At 38.2% G+C, this 22,629-nt stretch overlaps 1 protein-coding gene across 10 annotated transcripts in view; it reads right to left on the bottom strand.

The window, feature by feature from the left end:
- The window catches only part of PLD5 (phospholipase D family member 5), a 407,776-nt gene that overhangs the window by 253,094 nt on the left and 132,053 nt on the right, over nucleotides 1–22,629 (bottom strand). For 6 of the 10 annotated variants that reach the window (XM_072732872.1, XM_072732871.1, XM_072732880.1 and 3 more), the window contains one exon: nucleotides 2,372–2,508. In XM_072732872.1, the coding sequence (XP_072588973.1) occupies nucleotides 2,372–2,508 (137 nt within the window). Of the gene's footprint in view, nucleotides 1–2,364; nucleotides 2,509–22,629 lie in introns of all 10 variants that reach the window. The other 4 variants (XM_072732876.1, XM_072732877.1, XM_072732878.1 and 1 more) reach the window with 1 other exon arrangement.

Genomic DNA, 22,629 nt, shown 5'->3' with positions numbered 1-22,629 from the left:
TTGCCCCTGTGTTCCTGACCACAGCACCTTATTGCCTCAACTGTCTCTTATCAACTGTGCTGCAGATCCTCCTTCAGTGCTGCCGTGCTCTGTAAACAGGTATGGAATGGGATAATGAAATGAATATCTTGTCCAAATTTACCGAGTTAGTAGGTAGTATAATGTAGTTTTTTTTTTTTTTTTTTTTTTTTTTTATATAATGTAGTTTTGAATCCACATCTTTCTGGTTTCAAATTCTATGGTCTTTGACTGCAGGAGGCTTACTTGGAAGTACAACAGTGAAATGGACATCAAATTTATTGACTTGGGGTGGTCAAAACAGTAAGCTATAGTGTTGGGAAGTAAATTTTAGTTACTAAGCATGATGGCAAGGGATGGGGTGGACAGTCGGAGGTTGTCAGCCAGGGACAAGAGAAGGTGGGAGAGAGTCCCAGAATTAGCAGGTGATGTTGCCTATACCATGGAGTGATTGGACAACGTAAGAAAGTTCCAACAAGTTAAAATGAGAACTACCGGGAGCAGATGGTGGGCAGTGGGTTGTCTGATTGGAGACTAGGGCTGGACTGGACACAAGGAATTACCACTACTCAACCTTCGTCCTGTGAGCTAGAGAGAGGAGACAGAGCAGAAGCTTCTCAGGATGAGGTTGGAGGGGCTGAAGGCTCTGGAAAACATGGCTGTGTGGAGGGGGATCCTGGTAATCAGGCAGTGGTTTCAGCTACCCAGGGGAAAGGCAGCTGGGGAATGATGGGTCATTGAAAGAATATGTTCCAGGTTGAGAGAGAAGCAGTGAGTCATCAGGATTTAATTATTGATTGAGATGGAGAAATAAGCAGACGCACATTCTGGTGTATGAGCTTGAAGTAAAAATCAGATTAAATTATAGCTTCTTGCAAGTGAAAAGAGGAATAGTTCTAAGGCTCCCTCTGTTTTTTTGTTGAAAACTACAAATACCTGCTAATGTGTGTTAAAAGGTCCTGCATATTTTGTCTTACAGAAGTTGTTACCATTTGCCCTTTATAAACCTGCTTTCTAGGTGCTGGGGTTTCCCATTTCAAGAACTCAGCCAACTTCATGACAAAGTGGGCTGACAGGGGGCAAAGCCAATCCACAAAACAAGATGAGTCACTGGCCCCTTGTCCACGGATGTTTCTATCCCTTGTGTCATACGATTCTCAGAAAGTACTGGTGCAGGAGTGTTCAGGAGGAAGATGGTGACAATCTATTATCGCCCTATTGCTTTACTTATAGTCTCAACACAATTTTTATCCCAAATTCAGTCTGGGAAGTAAATATAGGGACCCCTTTCAAACAAGTTAGAATAAATCTAAACTGTATGCTACTTTCTCTCTTATAATCTTTGTTCTGCATATAATACTGTTGTCTGGTAACTAGACCACAATGTTCCATTGGTTAACAAATAAATTTCAATTGTCTTTTCCAGACATTTTTTGTGCCACCTATTCACCCTTCAAGGCAAAATCTCCAAGATAAAAACCCACATATACGTTACCAAGTTATTGTTGATTCTAAGCTAGAAAAGAGGGGCACTCAGACTAGTAACACTTGCCCCAGGGACAAATTACAATTAAAATTCATTATCAGCTCTATTTCATAACTGTGGTAGTTGTGTGCTCTAACTTCATCTTTGCAGCAACATGTAATAAAAACAGACTTCTTATCTATCTTTCCCCTGCCTTGATGCTTTCCTGCACCCTCTCCATGACCTAAAAAAAAAAAAAAAAAAAAAAAAGGAGCAGCTCATGGAAGAGTTGGATAAGGAGATTTATGGGGATAAAACCATGCTCTGATGCCTCTGCCAGTCAGGAATGATCCCAAGGAAATGCTATGTAAGGTAACCAAAGAGACATAATACGTAAATATAATGTAACTATTTCTAGGTTAATAACAAACTATGTGCTACATTAAGATAGAGGAGGTACATGTCTTCTTAGAGACATGTTGATTTGTTTAATCCAGAATTTTAAGTTGGAATTTTTCCAGAGATATACGCTTTTTTAACTTCCATTTGATACTACAACTAGCACAGTGTCCTCTGACCATCTGGAGTGCTCATTTTCATCAACCTCATCATGGAAACAACCAAAACCTCATTGACAGACAGACGGGTCTCCAGAAATGCAGACTGTACAAAATTTCATTCTGTCCACCATCCCCCTGTATAGAATGTGCCTAAATTGGAAAAAACTATCATTGAATGAAATCCTTATTCATTTTAATTCTCTTGGTCTAGAGAGTCACGGGGAGGTTAGATGATCATGTGTACTCATGGTATTGTTCTACCATCTAGCCTTCTCTTTGCCTTTTCTGCCCACCCCCTAAAAGAGAAGTTTTGTTTGTTACCTCTTACCGACATTTATTTTGACAATTTTTTTCTGAGAGTCCATCCTCATCCTCTCCCATGATGTCCACAGCAGAAAATATCAATGCAACGAGAATGGCAAAGCAGCACACCAGGGCGAAGATCACAATGCATTTCTGCTGGGACTGTCAAGAGAAAGAAGGAAAAGAAAAGTAAGAAGCAGCTTTTACTTAGAAACCTCAGATGTGACAGCTTTTCAAAATCCTCTAGGAAATAATTACTTTCATCACTGCTAGTGAAGAGCTGCCCTCTGGGTGAAATCCTGAAGCCCATTCCTCAACATAGCCTTCAATCCCCCACTAAGTATGTTAGAACTTGCTCAATAATGCAAATGCTACATCGGGACTCCTGAACGAGTTCACTCTTCCTCTTTCTCATCAAAAGCAGTCCAGGAGATCTGGAGATCTTCTACAAGATCTACAAAGAGCACTACAAAGTTTGTTAGTGCAAATTAAAAAAGAAACACAGAGGGCTCAATAATGATTCTCTGTCCCCTGTTATTACCACCATCTTCCATGCGCTCAAACTCTGTATCTTCTTGATTTTCCCACCTCGTCTTGCTCTAAGACCTTTATTATGATGGCTTTAGGATCTAGAGATGCCCCTGGCAGGTGAGGATGAGTTCCACACTTCGATCAGAAATTAGGTCTATCAGATGCCAGCCTCTTGGGCATTTAACTGACATCATTCATTTCAAAACCACTGAACACAATAATAACCAACATTTATACTTTCAGTATAATTTTCACTTAGAAACATAAGCCAAAGTTCCAGCCACTTATGTCCTTATCTTTAAGACCAAGTGTTGTATTTTGAGACATCCCTGTCTCCAGGGGTTCATGACCACAGATGGCAGAAAATGGAGTCATGGTCACTGGCAGCAGCCATTGCCACCAAAACAAATAATTTTGCCTGTGTTCTATTTATTAGATAAATCTGCATGGGGAAAAGAAGAGAAAGAATAATTTTTAATTTTAATTTTTAAAAGTGTTTCTCAAGGTTTTAGGAATTATTTACAGGAGGGGATAGAGTGATCATTGACCAGATGGCCAGGAGTAATTCCCTTAGTGATGAGATACGTACATGCACACACACACACACACACACACACTTCAGAGCTTTGTTGAAACCAGCTGGCTTTGTTTCTCCTACCACCTCCCTTCCCTTTATCTCTACAGTCACATAGTCTCCAGAGAACCAAGGAACCTCCCCGGCTCAGGGTCCAGTCTATCCAAGGAAAGCCTCAGATAACAAATTCTAGAGAAAGGTGTTGTGGAAATAAAGGTGCTCCCATGACTATGAGTTCAAATTGTTGCTTCTTTCTAGAGGCTTTGTTTTCTGAATTTGCTGAGGTATCTCCAGAAAAGCTTGCTCTAAATCCCTTCCTACCTGTCACTATGTCCTTCTCTCTTACTCTAAACTCAGGGAGGAAGTGGGGGAAACCCCAAGAGAGACACAACCATTGTTCTTTACCCTTAGGCCCCCAGTATCTTTAAGGCATGGGGTATGTTTTATTCTTTCCATCCCAAGCAACCTGCATGGGACCTGACAAATAGAAGGTGCCCAAGAAATAATGACTGTGTAAGCAAAGTGAATGAATGAAATGAAAATCACAAGCATGTGGAGTGACATGAAGGTTTTTCGAGACTCAGGTATGGTCTTCCAGAGAATTAGCTTCCTTCCATATTTTGGTGATTGATAATCTTACGGCTTACCCTTGTTCACTCTCTGCTTGAGCCGGAGGCATATCCATGGGTTGTATTTACCAACTATATCAAACTCTGCAGAACAGACTGTGCATTCATCCCCAGTTCCTCACTAATTTTTTAAGAAGCAGCATAGTGAACTGGTTGAGGGCACAGACTTTGGGACCAGATTGCTTGGATTCCTCCACAAAGTTATTTAGCCTTTGTGCTTCAGATTCCTGTGTATCAAATGGAGAGGATAGTCATGAAATAAGAGTAACAACTGTCTCATAGGGTTGTGACTGATCATTAAGTTAAATGAGTAAAGCCCTTAGGACAGTACCCAGACAGCTGGATGAGTGTTTGCTGTTGTAGTTTATGCACCTCTGAGCTGCCTCAAATATTTTGGAGAAACAAGGTAAAGATATGAATAAATAAGTAACACACAGGGATGCCTGGGTGGCTCAGTCAGTTTAGCATCTAACTCTTGATTTTAGCTCAGGTCATTATCTCAGAGTCGTGAGATTGAGCCCCGTGTTGGGCTCCGTGCTAGGTGTGGAGTCTGCTTGAGATTCTCTCTCTCTGCCCCTCCCTCACCCTCTAAAAAGAAAAAAGTAAAAGAAAAACCTACAATAAAAACTACATGTGTAAGAGAGAAGCAGAATGATAGAGGCCGAGTAGGAGAGGAAGACATAGAAGAGAAATGTGAGATGAAAGCTGTCTAGGATAAAATTTTTGAGAAATTTTTCTAGCCACCTCAGATGCATTGTAATCACCTAGAGGGCCTGTGAAAACACACATTGAAGGACCCCATTTCCAAAGGTTTTGGTTGAATGGCTGAACTAGTCTGGGATGGGTTTAAGAACGTGCACTTGTAACAAGCTCCGACGTGACACTGATGCTGCTGTTCCAGGGGCCAGACTCTGAGGTATCAAACTATCACCCATACTAAATCCTGTGATTTTTTTAAAGATTTTATTTATTTACTTATTTAGAGAGAGATAAAGGGAGAGAAAAAGAGCGGTGGGAAAGGCGGAGGGGGAAGGGAGAGAACACTCCAAGCAGACTCAGCACTGAACATAGAGCCCAACCCTGAGACCATGACCCAAGCAGAAATCAAGAGTCGGATGCTCAACCAACTGAGCCACCTAGGTGCCCCCTTAGTCCTGCTTAATATATGTCCATCCTTCAAATGCAACTCCTTTATAAGTTCATTTTCTTTTTTTTTAAAGATTTATTTATTTATTTGAGAGACAGAGAGCACAAGCAGGGGGAGGGACAGAGAGAGGGAGAGAAAGAGAATCTTAAGGAGACTTCCTACTGAGCACAGAGCCCAATAATGGGCCGGATCCCAGGACTCTGAGATCATGACCTGAGCCAAAATCAAGAGTAAGATGTTTAACAAAAGACAAGCATTTACAGTTAAATAAGCCACCCAGGCACCATGATAAATACAACCAATGTGGGAGCTTAGAAATAATTTTAAACAATTTTTTAAACTTTTGAGTGAGTTTTCTCCTACCCTTTACTTTTTATTAATTTTAATGATATTCATTACTTGTATAATCAGAAACTGTTTGCTGTTAACTATTTTGAAAAAAACACAAAATATAAAAAAGAAAAGATATCACTCCCAGTCCCACTCAAACAAAACTGCCACTGGCATTTTGTTCTCATTCATTCCTATATATTATGTCTACTGATCTAACTCTCTGAAAATATTGGTATCATGCTTGTACAGTTTTGCATTCTGCTTTTTGCACTCGATCATGCTCTAAGGTCATTAAATATTCTTCTACAGCATAGTTTTAAATTGTTGCATCACATTCCATTGCATGGATATGTCACACATTGAAGGACCCTATTTCCAAAGGTTTACTCCAAGAATAAAGGTTTATTCCCTTATTCCAAGAACTTTTTTTTTTTAAAAAGCCACTCATTTAACAACAGAAAAAAAAACATTCTTGTCATTTTACCCTATTTCCCTATAAATTACTAACAGAAATAAACAAACGAAAAACTTTTGGAGGGGTGTAAAGCAAAGTAATGATAACACATTAATCTAGTCCCGAAGAGACTCTAACAGGACAGTATAATTAAACATTACATCAAAAAAAATCCTGAAGAGAGTAGCATAAATATACTGTGTCAGGTACATTAGTAGGCAGTAGATGAATAAATCCTAAAGAAGTTAATACCTAATGCTTCATCCACAACAATATTGATTTGTTTCCCTTTTTTTCTGAATTTTATGATAAAAGTCAAGAGTTCTAGTTAATATATGTGCTACTGGAAGTACCTTGATATAATAACTCCCATAAATTTCTATTAACTTCTATTCATTTAATTCTATATTATCTTACTCTACTAATATGAAAAATTGACACAGTTATTTTCATTTTAATTCATCAAAGAAGAGGAATTCAGACTCTGATATTCATTTTTAAATGTCCCCTTGAAAGAGTTTACTAGAACAATATAAGGTCAGACCACTACTTCCCTTAGTCTCCTTTCTTTTACATTTCATCAAAAATGAAACATTCTGTTCAAATGACAGCCAAAGAGCCTCACAAATGAGACCATATTCCCAGGTTACCACGACATTTATTCATTTTCAAATCCTTAACAGATCATTTCAGATCAGTCAGGAATCAATTTGAAACACACTTTTCTGTTTTTATTGAATAGAATAAAAGAATGCAAAGTTTTAAAGAGAACTCATTAACATGATTACATCCTCAACTTCACTAATAAGCTCAACCAATTAAAAGAAAACAAAACTTGAAATGCTATTATCCTGCATCAGTCTATACTTTTCACTGGAGATTGTATTGAAACAGTTTTGAGAAGAACCTCTTGCTTGGTCAAGAAATAAATGTAATTATGCTAACACTGAAAATATTTAAATATATCTTTATCAAATACATTTTAGCTTAATACAGAAAAAGAGATGTACAACCTCTAAATGAGAAAGAGTCTTAAATTTGTGACTTGAAGGTATAATGTATTCCAACTTAGGCTTTTATACCATCTGACAAACTCTTTTTTTTTTTTTTCCATCTGACAAACTCTTAAAAGGAATTTGCACCCATGTATCTAGGGGTAAAATATATACTTGCAAAAATTAACCATAAATTAAAATTGTTCATATTATTTCTTCATTTATTTGCCATGACAATTTTTAAAACAAAATCATGGTGAAGTCTTAAAAATAACAATTTTTATGTGTGCAGCTTTCAAAACTTACAGAACTGGAAGTCCTTGTACAATTATTCTCCATGCAAAAGATGTCAAAATTAGGACTCAAAGACATTGGGTTACTGAACTGTCCAATGTGACCCAACGAGCTGGAGACAGTCCAGGGATTTAATTTAGGTCTCTGAGTCTAGTCTCTAGGTCTGTTCTATAGATCCAAACTTCTTCTTTTCTGGCTTTCTTTTCTTGACTTCATTTTCTACTTAATATTAGCTATTATTATTGCTATTTATTTTGTTATTTTTATTATTAGTTTTTAGTTAACCAATTCCCATGTGGCCCATTAAAAATGAATGTTGAACATTTATTTGGCTCTAAGCTGTGGCGACAGGGCATTCTTGGACCTTTAGAACATTCCTATGATTCTAAATGTGTTCCTAGCTTGAGTTCCTAGACATGTTCCCAGAAAAAAATAGGTCACCCAGAAGATTCATAGTAATCTTAGCTGGTGACTTATCAATCTCCTGAATAATGATGACATTCTTGAACCACAGTAGAAAATTTAAACTATACATTACTTAAGGGCTTTGCTTTGAAAATCATTTTAAAAGAATTATCACTTCACTTTCCACATACATTTTGATGTTTCCTGGGGTTCTATTTTAGAATTTTCCTCTCCTTGTTCTGTATCCCTTCTCTGAGAGACTGTAACTTACTCCCAGTCTTCACTGGCTATGTATATTGAGAACTCCTAAGAGTAAATCAGCAGCTCAGAGTACTTGCTGAGTACCAGATCCACACTGAATGGGTTTCTCCGGAAGAGTCTGCCAATCTAAGTATACCAGTCTAAGTTTTGAAGACAAAATGGGTATTTTAGAAAGGCGAAGTCAACTAGAGCTGACATAACAGAGTAGTAGAGAGAGGAGACTTGTATAGGGAGAGACTTGTGGAGGGTCTTCAGAGGGTCTTCTGAGTCTTCAGTTAAGTATTAATAAGCGTGTGTATAAAAGGAAATTATCTAAGGTCTGGAAAAAGAACCACCTGAAAGGAGCAGGTGAGAGAATCCCTAGCCAAACACACAGAACCAGGAAGAGCTGGTGTCCCACCATCCAGAGTGGAAAAATCTCAATATATGTGGCATTAACTAATTAGGAGGATGCTGTATCTAGAAAATGAAAATAGAAAAAATGAGCCCTAGACTCAAGGCTGCTCTCTCACCTAAACAAGAGCATAAAAGCAAGCCTTAAAAACCCAAACTGTTCACAAGCAAACCTCAAGAATATTTTTCGATATATGATAATATCCACCACACAGCAAAATCAAAAACACAATATTCAGCATCCAGTAAAAAATTTCCAGATGGTCAAAGAAATTAAAAAACTACAACTCCAAGTAAGGAGAAAACTCAGTCTACTGAAATCAACTCAGAAAGGAAATGTAGGTGATTGAGTTAGTAGACAGAGATACTAAAACAAATATTATCACTATATTTCACATGCTTGTGAAAATAAGTATGTTAAAGGAGTTAAAGAAGATATAACAGAGACACCCGGGTGGCTCAGGGGTTGAGCATCTGCCTTCGGCTCAGGGTGCGATCTAGGGGTCCCAGAATCGAGTCCCACATCAGGCTCTCCTGCTTTTCCCTTTGCCTATATCTCTGCATTTCTCTCTGTGTCTCTCATTAATAAATAAATAAATAATTTTTTAAAAAGGAAGATATAACAAAGGGTGCACATCAAACTTCTGGGGATGGGAAATATAATGGATGAGATTAAGAGCATATTAGACACAACAGAAAAAGAGTTTAATGAACTCTATGAAAATACAGAGCAAAATATATAAAAACTTGAACAGTATATCAGTGAGCTATAAGACGACTCAAACAGCTACATGTTCTTAGAGTCTCCAAAAGAGAAGTTACCAAAAAAATTGAAAAATATAATGACCAAAAATTATTAAAACTTGTTGAAGATATAATAGAGTCACCTCTGAATGATAAAGGGATAAATTCATCAAAAAGACATAACAAGGGACGCCTGGGTGGCTCAGTGGCTGAGCGTCTGCCTTTGACTCAGGGCATGATCCTGGTCCCAGGATCGAGTCCCACATTGGGCTCCCTGTGAGAAGTCTGCTTCTTCCTCTGCCTATGTCTCTGCCTCTCTCTTTGTGTCTCATGAATAAATAAATAAAATCTTAAAATAAAAAGACATAATAATAAACTTTGATGCACCTAACAAGAGAGCTTCAAAATGCATAAAAACAAAGGCTAATAGAACTGTATAGAGAAATGAACAGATTTTCAACTACTCAGTGATGTCAAAACCCTTCTCCCATTAATGGATAGAATAAAAAGAATTTTAAACTGAATGAAAATTAAAATACAATATATGAAAATACATGAGATGCAGCAGAAGAAATGATTCAGGGAAATATGGACCACTAAATGCATATTGGAAAATACATAAGGTCTTAAATGATCTAAACTTCTACCTTAGAATGTAGAAAGAGAAAAGAGCAAGTAAAACTCAAAATAGGCAGAGGAATGAATAAAAAGAAGAGCTCAATATAAGAGAAAACAGAAAAACAACACACACACACAAAAAAAATCAATGAAACCAAGGTCTGGTTCTTTGAAAAGATCAATAAATTGATAAAATTATAGCCATACATATAAGAAAGAATAAAAGACACAAAATTGCTAGTATCTCTATGAGAGATAGGAAATCACCACAGATAATATCAAAAATAAAAGGATAAGGGAATAATATGGATAAATTCATTCCAAGAAATTCAGTGTAAATAAAATGGACAAGTTTTTATAAGATACAAATTACTAAAGTTCTCTCAAGAAGAAGTAGATAACTTGAATATATCCTTATATCAATTAAAGAAAATGAATTTTTACTTAAAAACCTTTCCACAGAAAGAAGTCAAGGTTTAGGTGGCATCATTGAGAAATTATGCCAAATATCTGAGGAATGAGTAAGAACAATAAGAAAAAACCAAAGAGAGGGAAAAACCTCCCAATTCATTCTATGAGGTCAACATTACCCCACTACAAAAAAATAAAGACTTTTAAAAATGTTTTGTCTTGCTGTTTAATAATGCACTATTTAGAAACCATGACATTACATTTATTTAACAGGTATTTAATGTCTACTTCTGTGCAAAAAAAAAAGTGCAGGGGGCTTCAATGGCCATAACCTCAACAGGGAACAAAGTTTATCAATTTTATTCCTTAAGTTGCTTATAAAAATTGCAAAAGATCTCTATTACCTCAATTTGCCTTTAACTGAAAGATGAATCATCAGCTACACAGTCTATTTTTTCATGCCTGCTAAAGTTCTCCCAATGGCACTTAAAGGTGTTTTTGTTTTAGGAAATTCTTGCTATTTTTACCAGATCAATAATGGTAAATTATTTCTGCAGCAACCTAGATTTTTCTTTCCCTTTTAAAGACATGCAAATTTATTGTTCAACCATGCATTCATTAGTTTTCTATCTCTTGGTTCTCTTTCACTAAAGAGAGCTTTCTGAATTCTAGTATCTTGTCTAGATCCATAATGACTGGCATCCAAAAAAAAAAATACAGGGGTGCCTGAGTGGCTTAGTCATTTGAACATCAGATTCTTGGTTTCAGCTCAAATCATGATCTCAGGTTCCTGGGATTGAGCCCTGCTTTGGGTTCCACATTCAGCAGGGAGTCTGCTTAGGGATTCTCTCTCTCCCTCTCTTTCTCTCTGACCCCTGCTCACATAGGTGTGTGCTCTCTCTCTCAATAAATAAATAAATCTTTAAAATAAGTAAATCTTTTTTAAAGAACCAAAAACATGAATAAGTGATGAATAAGTGAATAAAGGGGGAAAATGATGAGGGCTATAAAATCAAAATGATAATTTTTGTGTTTTACAACCTTGATTATTTATTTCCTACTTATAAGTATTTCCACTGATTCCCATCACGGAAGCACATTTATTTGTAAATAAAGAACATGCCAAAAAAATTAAGTATCATAAGCTCAAAATTAGCCTAACAAGGAAGATAATAAGAACAGAGAGCATCTTTTCAAAAATAGCAGGACAGAGAATAAAAACTCAAGCTTGAATCAGCTGAACCCAAGTAACTATTCCCAATCTTATACAAATTCTTAGAGACGATAAACAGATATCTTATAATAATAATAATAATAATAATAATAATAATAATAATAATAATTCTATAATAGTCCTTGACAAAAAACACCACCAATGGACAAGAAATTATAAAGATTTACTGTAAATTAGATAAACCAAGGAGAGCAAAACCCAAGACACACATAGGAAAACACAAACTGCTAGAAAGGTGAGCTCCAAGGATAGAGGTAACACAGAACTGGAAGAAACTTTGGAATAACTGACAGTGATTAGTTGGAAAATGTTTCAGAGCAGGCTGGCCAGTCAATCCTTCCCACTACTGCTTTCTTTTTCCCTCTTGTGCTGAGCATCATACAACACAAGTGTCACCCACAAGATAAGCCATGAGTAGAGCAATTCCCTCAGAGAACTAGGCAGCATATGCAGTCCCTCCTATAAAACCTGGAGATAAACCACTGTGCTCAAGTACCACCCATAGATATGCAAATAGGAACTGCCCAGTATGGAAGTGGACAGGCAATTAAAAGTCTCCAAGAGTTTGATAAAAATCAAAACCATGGAAGAGGTACTTAACTCAACCAAGGTAATAAATTTGGAGAATATAAAGCCACCAAATGACACAGGTAAGACTTTAAAAGTAAAAATAACCCAAGTTTTCAGGAAGATGAGAGAAGAAGTTGTACCCAGGAAACATCAGGAAAGATGATTAAGAAAGATTAGCAACAAGAGATCTTGAAAATGATACACCTGGGACACCTGGGTGGCTCAGTGGTGGAGCGTCTGCCTTTGGCTCAGGTCGTGATTCCTGGGGTGGAGTCCCACATCAGGCTCCCTGCTCTTTGGGGAGTCTGGTTCTCTTTCTGCTTGTCTCTGCCTCTCTCTATGTGTCTCTCATGAATGAATAAATAAAATCTAAAAAAAAAATGAGACACCTCAGTAGATAGGCTGAATTTCAAAAGAGACATAAGTGAAGAGCAAATTCACACACTCCCTTAAGTCAAAGGATTCTCCCCGAATGCAATGCAAAATAATAAAATACTAACACCTGTTGGAGAAAATTCAAGAGAAACAGAGAACCAATCTAGAAAACAAGTGTCTACCTGTTCCTAAGTGAAAGAAGAATAAGAACACAGGACTCTAAATAATCAAACAAATAAAGAAAAAACTTTAATAGTTAATAATACGTCTTTCAAATAAGTATATTTGTTTTGCAGTTGAGTTTGGCAACAATTCCAAAGATTGATAATTTTGCTTGGCAAGGATTAGGGAAATGAGTGTTGATCTGAACAAAATCTAGCAGAGCTTGTCTAAATGGCAATTTGGCTTTTATCATGATCTTTATCAGAATTTTAAATGTGCAAATCCTTTGGCTCCTATATTCCACTTCCAACACTCAATTTTATGGCAATGTTTACTCATGTGCACAAAGATATAAGAGCAAGGATGCTGTACCATCATATGTGGGGAAAAAGATATAGGAAAAAAGATCTAACTATCCACAAATAGAGGAACTGACAGAGTCAGAAAGAGTCATTCTACAGAATATTGTAGCCACTTCAATGTACCTGTTTGGAAATTAAGGGAAAGATTCAAGGGATTCACCCAAAACTCTTAGCAGTCATGGTCTGTCAGGAGGGGAGATGTTTTGTGAAGTTGAATGCACTGCAGTGTTGAAGGTATTCATGGTTTACTCTCTATTTTTCCATATTTTTAGATATTTTATATGAGCCCTCATCTAAATAATCTCTTACAGTGATAAGGATGAAAGCTGTCCATTCTTGGACAATGTCCATCTAGACGCAAGTTATTCGTCCTTAGGTTAGCTTTTCTAACTAAGCATCAGCAACCACTTCCCATGGGTAGTCTATATTTACTTGAAGCCTCCATATTATTGAGCAGAAGATAGGTATAACCTCCAGTTTCACAAACTACAGAGGATAACTGGGCAATTCTGGAGAATATTTGAACATAAAAAATACCCAGAGACCATCTAGGACAACCCCTCATTTTATCACTTTCCAGGTAAAAAAAAAATGCTGGGAGGAAGATGCTTTGACCCAATGTGCCTTCTTTTCTCTGCCAGTGTTTGGCTGATTAAATGACAGACCAGCAAACAAAAAGAACAGCAAAGTTTGCAAAAGACAACTGACACAAATAAGTCATTTTTGGACTATGATTTGAGGATAGGCACACCTGGCACACATGACAAGGGATGAAAGGTAGGAGGCCCTTGAAAAGTCAGTGAACTTCTGTCCCCTTCCTCCTACCTGCGGTACCTGGGGGCATTAGACAAGAGAAGTGAAGTGTGTTTAATTCGATTTAAAAATATGTAGGGAACATCTAACATGTGTTCTATGCTACGCTAACACTGATGAGCCTCTTAGGGAGGTCTCTGCCCTTAAGGACCTCACATGTGAGGGCTGTGGGTGTGTGTTGCAGAGTATGGACGGTGAAGGACAATACAGGGTGACGTATACTGTTCCAATGGTACAGAGAGAAGGGAGGGGCTGGGTAGGTGACCACTCATAGGACAGTTCCATTGCAGCAGGCAGATCTGATCCTGGGGCCACCATGCCCCCTGCTATGCACAACTAATTCCTGGGATAGAGAATCATGGATTTCCTCTGTACTCACCATAAAGCAAAATGAGTTACTTTGAACAGTAGTGAGTGAACACACTCTCTAAGTCAATACAGAGCAGCCAACACGTACCAACAGAAACACAGTATTTTCACACTCTCTGTGTTTGCCTCCATTGCAGATAAAGAATGACAACCAATTATCTGTTGGTCTTTGATAAGTTGAGGGCTATTTTGTAGACCTGTGTTCTACACTCTGCTTTTAATGAGCTAAAAAAAAGGTTGATTCTTTCAATCTCTCAAAATAAATCCAAGCCCTTCCAGTTTACTGTGATAGGAGATCTATTCTAAAGACCGCTGGTTATGATTGTTTAGTGTCTCTTGTCTAAATTATTTGTTTCCTGATCACTGTAAAGGACAATACTTCATCCAGTTAGGGGAAAAAAACATGGCAGACAAAACTAACAATCTTTGTTTTGAACTAATTAAAAAGCAAAGCAAAGTCAGGATTGACTCTGGGTATAATAGTGACAACAAGATTTATCTTTGGTATTGCCAGCGTTTAGTTTCCCTCTTATTTGAAAAAGGAGCACAGGGGTACCTGAGTGGCTCAGTGGTTGAGTGTCTGCCTTTGACTCAGGGCCTGATCCTGGGATCCTGGGATCCTGGGATCGAGCCCTGCATTGGGCTTCCCTCAGAGAGCCTGCTTCTTCATCTGCCTATGTCTCTGCCTCTCTCTCTGTGTCTCTCATGAATAAATTTTTTAAAAATCCTTAAAAAAAAGGAACATGCACACACACACACACACACACACACACTGTTCATTTGCACATACGTGCATGCACATTTATAAAAGATATGGCTAGGGAAGCTTACATTGGGAGCAGGAGGGAACTTGAAGCCATCTAACCCAACCAGCCACTTAGAGCAAGGATCTCACCTCAGCACCACTGACCTACAACATCCTCTTCTGCTTTGTCACTTTGAGCTAGCAAAAGCTTACTACCTAATGAGTCAGCACTAATTTTTTCAAAGTCTTTATTAACATGGGAAGACATATGAAGAACAGAAGTCTATTTTGAATCGCCATGACTGAACTCCCACCACATGGCCCCTTTCCTTCTGACCTGGTTCTAACTCCCTTGTGACTCTTCTTCCTGCCACTCTCCCCAATCCCTCATCTCTATCCTTCTTTATCTATTTCTTTGTGGACCTCCTTTGGTCCCTTCTAAACCTGCCACTGTCTCTGCTCTGCTGCAAACCTGCCAGCACTCCCTGTGTCCCAATGTCCTCCTGGTCTTCTCTCACTCCCAACCACTTTCAAGCTTGTGTGGGCTATTCCCACAGAAAATCTATCTTTCCTGTCTACAAGAGGCTCAGAAAAGCACAAAATGATAATGTTCCAAGGCAATGGATAGAGAAATGCAATTTTATAATACAGACAAGCAAGGACATTAGGGGGAGGGGTGGGAGTTAAACATTTTAGTAGATATAGATGTTCTAACAGAATTCAAATCTTATCTCCTTAACAGCATTTAAGAAAAAATGCTGCCCACTGCTTTTATATGTGCCAACATTCCCCTTCTCCTCACCACTAATTTATCAAACCCCTTCTTCAAAGATTCAGGTAGAAGCTCATCACAAGCCTTGCACAGGGCGTAGCTATATCCACACAGGGCAGGACACTGTAAGAACACTGCTTTGTGGGGTAGACAGAGTACAAGAACATATGAGCAAAGCATCATGCTATGGCACACAGCACTCACCCCCTGCAAGGAGAGTACTGTTGACCTGGTATCAGGCCAAGAGGGAGCTGAGATGAGTTGGCTGCCAGGCCACTCATCAATCTTCCCTCAGTTCATTGATAGTCCTTCATGTTCTCCACCACAACATACTTATCACTCCCTTGAAAGCAAAATAGACCATCTTCCAAATAATTATTAAATTATTAAAAGATATGGAACCAGGAAAACAAAAGTAAGCATGATTTTCTTTCTTTCTTTCTTTCTTTCTTTCTTTCTTTCTTTCTTTCCTTCCGTCCTTCGAGCAACATGCTTTCAATTTCTCCATTCATCAGAGACCAGTCTGCTGAGTTCTACTTCACCAGTAACTAGCACCTATTTGTATATGGCCTTACAGTTCAAAGGCACTTTGCATACATACCAGGCATTCTGTTCTCTCTCTCTCTTCACACCTCTCTGCCCCCCTCCTTTTTTTTTTTTTTTTTTTACTGATTCTCCCTCTTGAAGTGAATGTTTGGAACTGCCTCTGCCTGACCATCCAGTCTCCCCTATCAATCACATCTTGGCCTTTCCTTCAGAGTCTGCAGGCAGTGGAATCAGGATAGAGGTCTGTCACAGGCTATTTCTGAGCAGAGAGAATGGTATTATTTTGGTATTGAGGACATAACCCACTTGAGTTAAAGCTTGCTCAATGTTGCTAAATAAAATCAAGATATGGTGATTTGATGGTAAAAAAAAAAATCTCAAGGTGCCACTGTATGGCCAACTGTGTTGTATGCCTAAGTATAAAAGACTCCTAATCTTCTGTGACATGGGTCCTAGACCAAGGAGCTGTGTTATCATTTTCTACATAGTCTAACTAGCCTATTTTGTACTGTAAGACATCAACTAGAGATTTTATCAGTGTTGCATCTCAGAGGAGAGTTTAATTCTTTAACAGTAAACCCATCTTCTTTACAAAGCATCTGAGAATGGCTGCTCTGGGCCATTTAGTCTGAGCAATGGAATCTCATACTTTAGATTAAGGATGTGATCCCAGTCCCAGGACACCTCACACTGGAGGCTTGATATCTTGAAATACAAACAATTATAAGACAATATTATGAAAAATTATATGCCAACAAACTGGACAACCTGGAAGAAATGGAAAAATTCCTAGAAACATAGAAACTACCAAAACTGAAAGAGAAGAAATAGAATTTTTGAACAGACCCATAACCAGCAGAGAAATTAAATTAGTAATCGAAAATTTCCCAACAATGGAATATTACTCAGCCATTAGAAACAACAAATACCCACCATTTAATTCAACGTGGATGGAACCGGAGGGTATTATGCTGAGTGAAATGAGTCAATTGGAGAAGGACAAACATTATATGTTCTCATTCATTTGGGGAATATAAATAATAGTGAAAGGGAAGAGAAGGGAAGGGAGAAGAAATGGGTAGGAAATATCAGAAACGGAGACAGAACATAAAGACTCCTAACTCTGGGAAACGAACCAGGGGTGGTGGAAGGGAGGAGGGCGGGGGGTGGGGGTGAATGGGTGACGGGCACTGAGGGGGGCACTTGATGGGATGAGCACTGGGTGTTATTCTGTATGTTGGCAAATTGAACACCAATAAAAAATAAATTTATTATTAAAAAAAGAAAAGAAAATCTCCCAACAAACAAAAGTCCGGGGCCAGACATCCTCCCAGAGAAATTTAACCAAACATCTGAAGAAAAGTTAATACCTATTTTCAAACTGTTCCAAAAAATAGAAATGGAAGGAAAATTTCCAAACCCATTCTATGAAGCCAGCATTATGTTAATTCCAAAACCAGACAAAGACTCCACTAAAAAGGAGACATATTTCGTTTTCCAATATCCCTGATGAACATGGATGCAAAAATTCTCAACAAGATACTAGCAAATCAAATCCAACAGTACATTAAAAGAATTATTTACCACAATCGAGCTGGATTTATTCCTGGGCTGCAGGAGTGGTTCAATATTTCCAAATCAATTCCACATTAAAAGAAAGGATAGAACCATATGATGCTCTCAACAGATGCAGAAAAAGCATTTGAAAGATTACAGCATCCATTCTTGATAAAAACACTTATTTTTAAAATAATTTTGTGGGGTGGGCAGAGTATATTTGGAACTTACTTCAACATAATAAAGGCCATATATGAAAGAGCCACATCCAATATCATCCTCAATGGGGAAAAACTGAGAGCTTTTCCTTTATGATAAGGAACAAGACAGGGATGTCTACTTTTACCATAACTATTTAACTCAGTATTGGAAGTCTTAGATTCAGCAGTCAGACAACAAAAAGAAATAAAAGGCATCCAAATCAGCAAGAAGTCAAACTTCAATTATTTACAAACAATGTGATACTCTATGAAGAAAACCTGAAAGACTCCACCAAAAAATTGCTAGAAGTAATACATGTATTCAGCAAAGTGGCAGGATATAAAATCAATGTACAGAACTCTGTTGCATTTCTATATACCAATAAGGAAGCAGCAGAAAAAGAAATCAAGGAATCAATTCCATTTACAGTTGTATCAAAAAACATGAGAGACTTAGGAATAAACCTAGCCAAAGAGGTAAAAGATCTGTACTCTGAAAACTGCAGAACATCTATGAAAGAAATTAAAGAGGACACACACACAAAAAAAAATGGAAAATATTCCATGTTCATGGATTGGAAGAACCAATATTGTTAAAGTGTCTATACTACCCAAAGCAATCTACACATTTAATGCAATCCCTATCAAAATACCAATAGCATTTTTCCCAGGGCTAGAATAAACAAACCCAAAATCTGTATGGAAACACAAAAGACTCCAATAGCCAAAGCAATCCTGAAAAAGAAAAGAAAAACTAGAGACATCAGGATTCCAGACTTTAAACTATTTTGCAAAGCTGTAGTCATCAAGACACTATAGTACTGGCATAAAAACAGGCACAAGTATCAAAGGAATAGAATAGAAAACCCAGAAATGGACCCACAACTCTATGGTTAACTAATCTTCATTCAACAAAGCAGAAAAGAATATCCAATGGACAAAAGACAGTCTCTTCAATAAACGGTACTAGGAAAATTGGACAGCCACATGCAGAAGAATGAAACTGGACCACTTTCTTACACCATACATTAATTCAAAATGGATGAAAGACCTAAATGTGAAACAGGAAATCATCAAAATCCCAGAGAGGATCACAGGCAGCAACTTTTTTGAACTTGGCCACAGCAACTTCTTGCAAGACATGTCTATAAAGGCAAGGGAAGCAAAAGCAATTATGAACTATCGGGACTTGATCAAGCTAAAAAGCTTCTGCACAGCAAAGGAAACAATCAGCAAAACTAAAAGGCAGCCTACAACAGAAGAAGATATCTGCAAATGACATATCCAATAAAGGATTAGTATCCAAAAATCTATAAAGAACTTATCAAACTCAATACCCAAAAACAAATAATCCAGTTAAGAAATGGGTAGAAGACATAAATAGACATTTTTCCAAAGAAGACATACAGAGGGATAACAGACACATGAAAAGATGTCCAGCATCACTCATCAGGGAAATACAAATCAAAACCATGATGAGATACCACCTTATACCAGTCAGAATGGCTACAATTAATGACATGGGAAACAACAGGTGTTGGCAAGGATGTGCAGAAAGGGGAGCCCTCCTGCACTGTTGGTGGGGATGCAAACTGGTGCACCCACTCTGGAAAACAGTATGGAGGTTTCTCAAAAAGTTAAAAATAGAACTACCCTATGACCCAGCATTGTACTACTAGGTATTTACCCAAAGGATACAAAACACAGATCCGAAAGGATACATGCATCCTGGTGTTTATAGCAGCAGTATCAACAATAGCTAAATTGTGGAAAGAGCCCAAACATCCATAAACTGATGAATGGATAAAATGTGGTATGTATATACATTGGAATATTACTCAGCCATCAAAAAGAATGAAATCTTGCCACTTGCAATGACGTGGATAGAGATACAGTGTACTGTAATAAGTGAAAGACAAACACTATGATTTCACTCATATGTGGAATTTAAGAAACAAACAGATGAACATAGGGGAAGGAAAAAAAGAGTGAGATAAGGAAGCAAATCATAAGAGGTTCTTAATCATAGAGAACAAATTGAGGGTTGACAGAGGGAGGTAGGTTGGGAATGGGCTAGGTGATGAGTGTAAAGGAGGGCACTTGTGATGAGCACTGGGTGTTATATGTAAGTGATGAGTCACTAAATTCTACTCCTGAAACTGATATCTTGGGACCAGGGCAGAGACTTGGTAAATAAACAACTAGATGAATAGTTCAACAAAAAGAAAGAAACAACACAAAAATGACTTGGATTGACATTTCTCCAAAGATGACGTATGAGTGGTACTCAACATCACTAGGGAAATGCAAGTCAAAAACACAGTAAGATATGACCTCACACTCATTGGGATGGCTAGTATGAATAAATGGGAAAAAATTGTTGGAGAGGATGTGGAGAAATTGGAACCCTATACATTGCTGGTCGTGATGTACAATGGTGCAGCCACTGTGGTAAATGGTATGACAATTCCTCAAAAAATTAAAATGGAATCACCATATGATCCAGCAATTCTACTTCTAATCATATGTCCAGAAGAATGGAGCGCTGGGATTCCAGCAGAGATTTATATACCCACGTTCTGAGCAGCATTGTTCACTAGAGGCAAGAGGTGGAAATAATCCAAATCAACAGATGAATGGATAAACAAAATATTTACTTGGATATATCCATACTATGGAATATTAGTCAGTTTCATAAAGGACAGAAATTCTGACTTGAATGATCCCTAAAGGCATTATGCCGAGTGAAATAAGCCAGTCATGAAAGACAAATTCTGTATGATTCTAATTATATGAGGTACCCAGGGTAGTCAAAGCCACAGACAGAAAGTAGAACCAGGTTGCTAGGGCCAGGTGGAGGGAAATGGGGAGCTACTGTTTAATGGGTACCAGTTTTATACGAAGAAAAGGCTCTTTATGGATGGATTGGTGGTCATGGTTGCACAACAATGTGAGTGTACTTAATCCCACTGAACTTTGCATTTAAAAATGGTTAAAATGGTAACTGTTGTGTCTCTTCTACCACAGTACAACTTATTTAAAAAGACAAACCCAACAACGTACAACAACTGCTGAATCTGGGCTTTATTGGATTTTCTTCCCTTCTAGGTCTCCCCTAAGTAGTTCAAAGTCCCTCACTTCACCCCTGCTCCCTCTCATCTCATTCTTGGGTCTTCCACACGTCAGAAACTTTCCTCTACATTCCAAGAAGTCAATGCTTGCTGATTGAGATGGCATTCCCTGCTTCTCCACCTAGGTGATAACCAGCTACATTCATTAGTCCAGCAGAGGGAGATCTGAGAAGAAAAGTCTCCCATGCCAGGTAAGAGCACCAAACACTTCTGTTTTGCCATTTTGTATATAGTTCACGGAGGTCACCCATCTGCACAGGGTCCAGCTCCCAGATGAAATCTGTGTTCTTACCTGTCCAGCCACTGTTCCAATGCCCCCATGCCAGAATATACTGAGAGTCCTCCCCTTCCTTCTTGGCCTATTCCCCTCTGCATGTACCCAGCCTCAGCTCCCTCTCAAATCAACCTCAACTCATTCCCTAATGTCAAGGGATTGTGCAAACAAAGCCATGTGTGTGGGTATGCACAGTGAGGGAGATGGGAGCACAGGCAGCCATTGCTAAAATATCAGGTGCTGATGAAGAGAGAGGAAATGTGTTCCAAGACACATAATGACACACACTTAGAGCTGAGTTATAGTAAAGATCTCTTCATTGCTTGTTTTTGTTTCCTACCTTTATAAGAGCATTTTTTTTTTCAGTTTTAGAATGTCTTAGATGAAATAGAAGCACACCTTATGTTCCGCAGGCTTTGGAGTTGCTATTTCCTTTTCTGACAGGTCACTTTTTAACAGCTGCATTATTCCTCTGGTAAGTTCAAGGAGGGTGTAGGTCCCCATTCACTTTCTGCTGTCCTTGCCCTCCATGTATTTATGCAAAAGGCCATGCTCAAAGGCTGAGACCTCTTAATGCTGCCCTGTCTGTTGCCCCAGACACCTGCTTTTAACCCCCATAACCCAACTTACCTTGTAGCAGATCCGTCTTTTCATCAATTCTCAACAAAACACACAAATAAATCCACACTAATATAATAATGGATGTTAATAAGTCTACTCAACACACTTCATTTGTTACTTGTGGCTTTCAGGAGGACCCTTTAGAATACTGGGGCACAATGGAATCTACAGCAAACCAACAGGATTGACATTTCTAGGTGAAAGAGAAATGAAAGCTAATATGCACTGATGTTCCTTGCATTCCAAATATAGTGCAGAGTGAAATCGTCATATGCATTTTAAGATAATACATGAGTCTACTAAGAAATTTCTCACTCCCACTGGGTATGCCCTCAAACCCCTGGGAATGCCCTCTTTTCTGCATTGGAGTTTCCCAGTGGAAAGCCTTCATCTTTTCAGCACAGCAAGGCCACTGTCAACTGTCACATAGGTTAGGAGATGAACAAGAGATGAGTAGTTTGCCTGGATACCAGCATCTGGTAAGCAGCAGAAGTTGAATGCAAACTAACACAGCCAGCTTAACAAACCACGAGTAAGCAGCAATATCCTCAGAGAATACTTCAGGGGCTCTAAGGCATCTCCTTCATCCCAAATTCTCTTCCTGGAAGTTTCTCTCACTTTCTCTCTGTTTTTTCCTACCACCCAGGCCCCCACACCAGCCCGTGCTTTTCTTCACCCAAGTTCTAAGCTGCTTATTAAAGCCCAGCTATCTTTTGAACAATTTTTTTAAATTTTTTTTTATTTATTTATGATAGTCACAGAG

Source organism: Vulpes vulpes, chromosome 13 (assembly GCF_048418805.1).
Source record: "Vulpes vulpes isolate BD-2025 chromosome 13, VulVul3, whole genome shotgun sequence".
Taxonomy (NCBI): Eukaryota; Metazoa; Chordata; class Mammalia; order Carnivora; family Canidae; genus Vulpes; species Vulpes vulpes.
The sequence above is the reverse complement of the archived record's forward strand: the minus strand, read 5'-3'. Positions and strand labels throughout refer to the sequence as shown.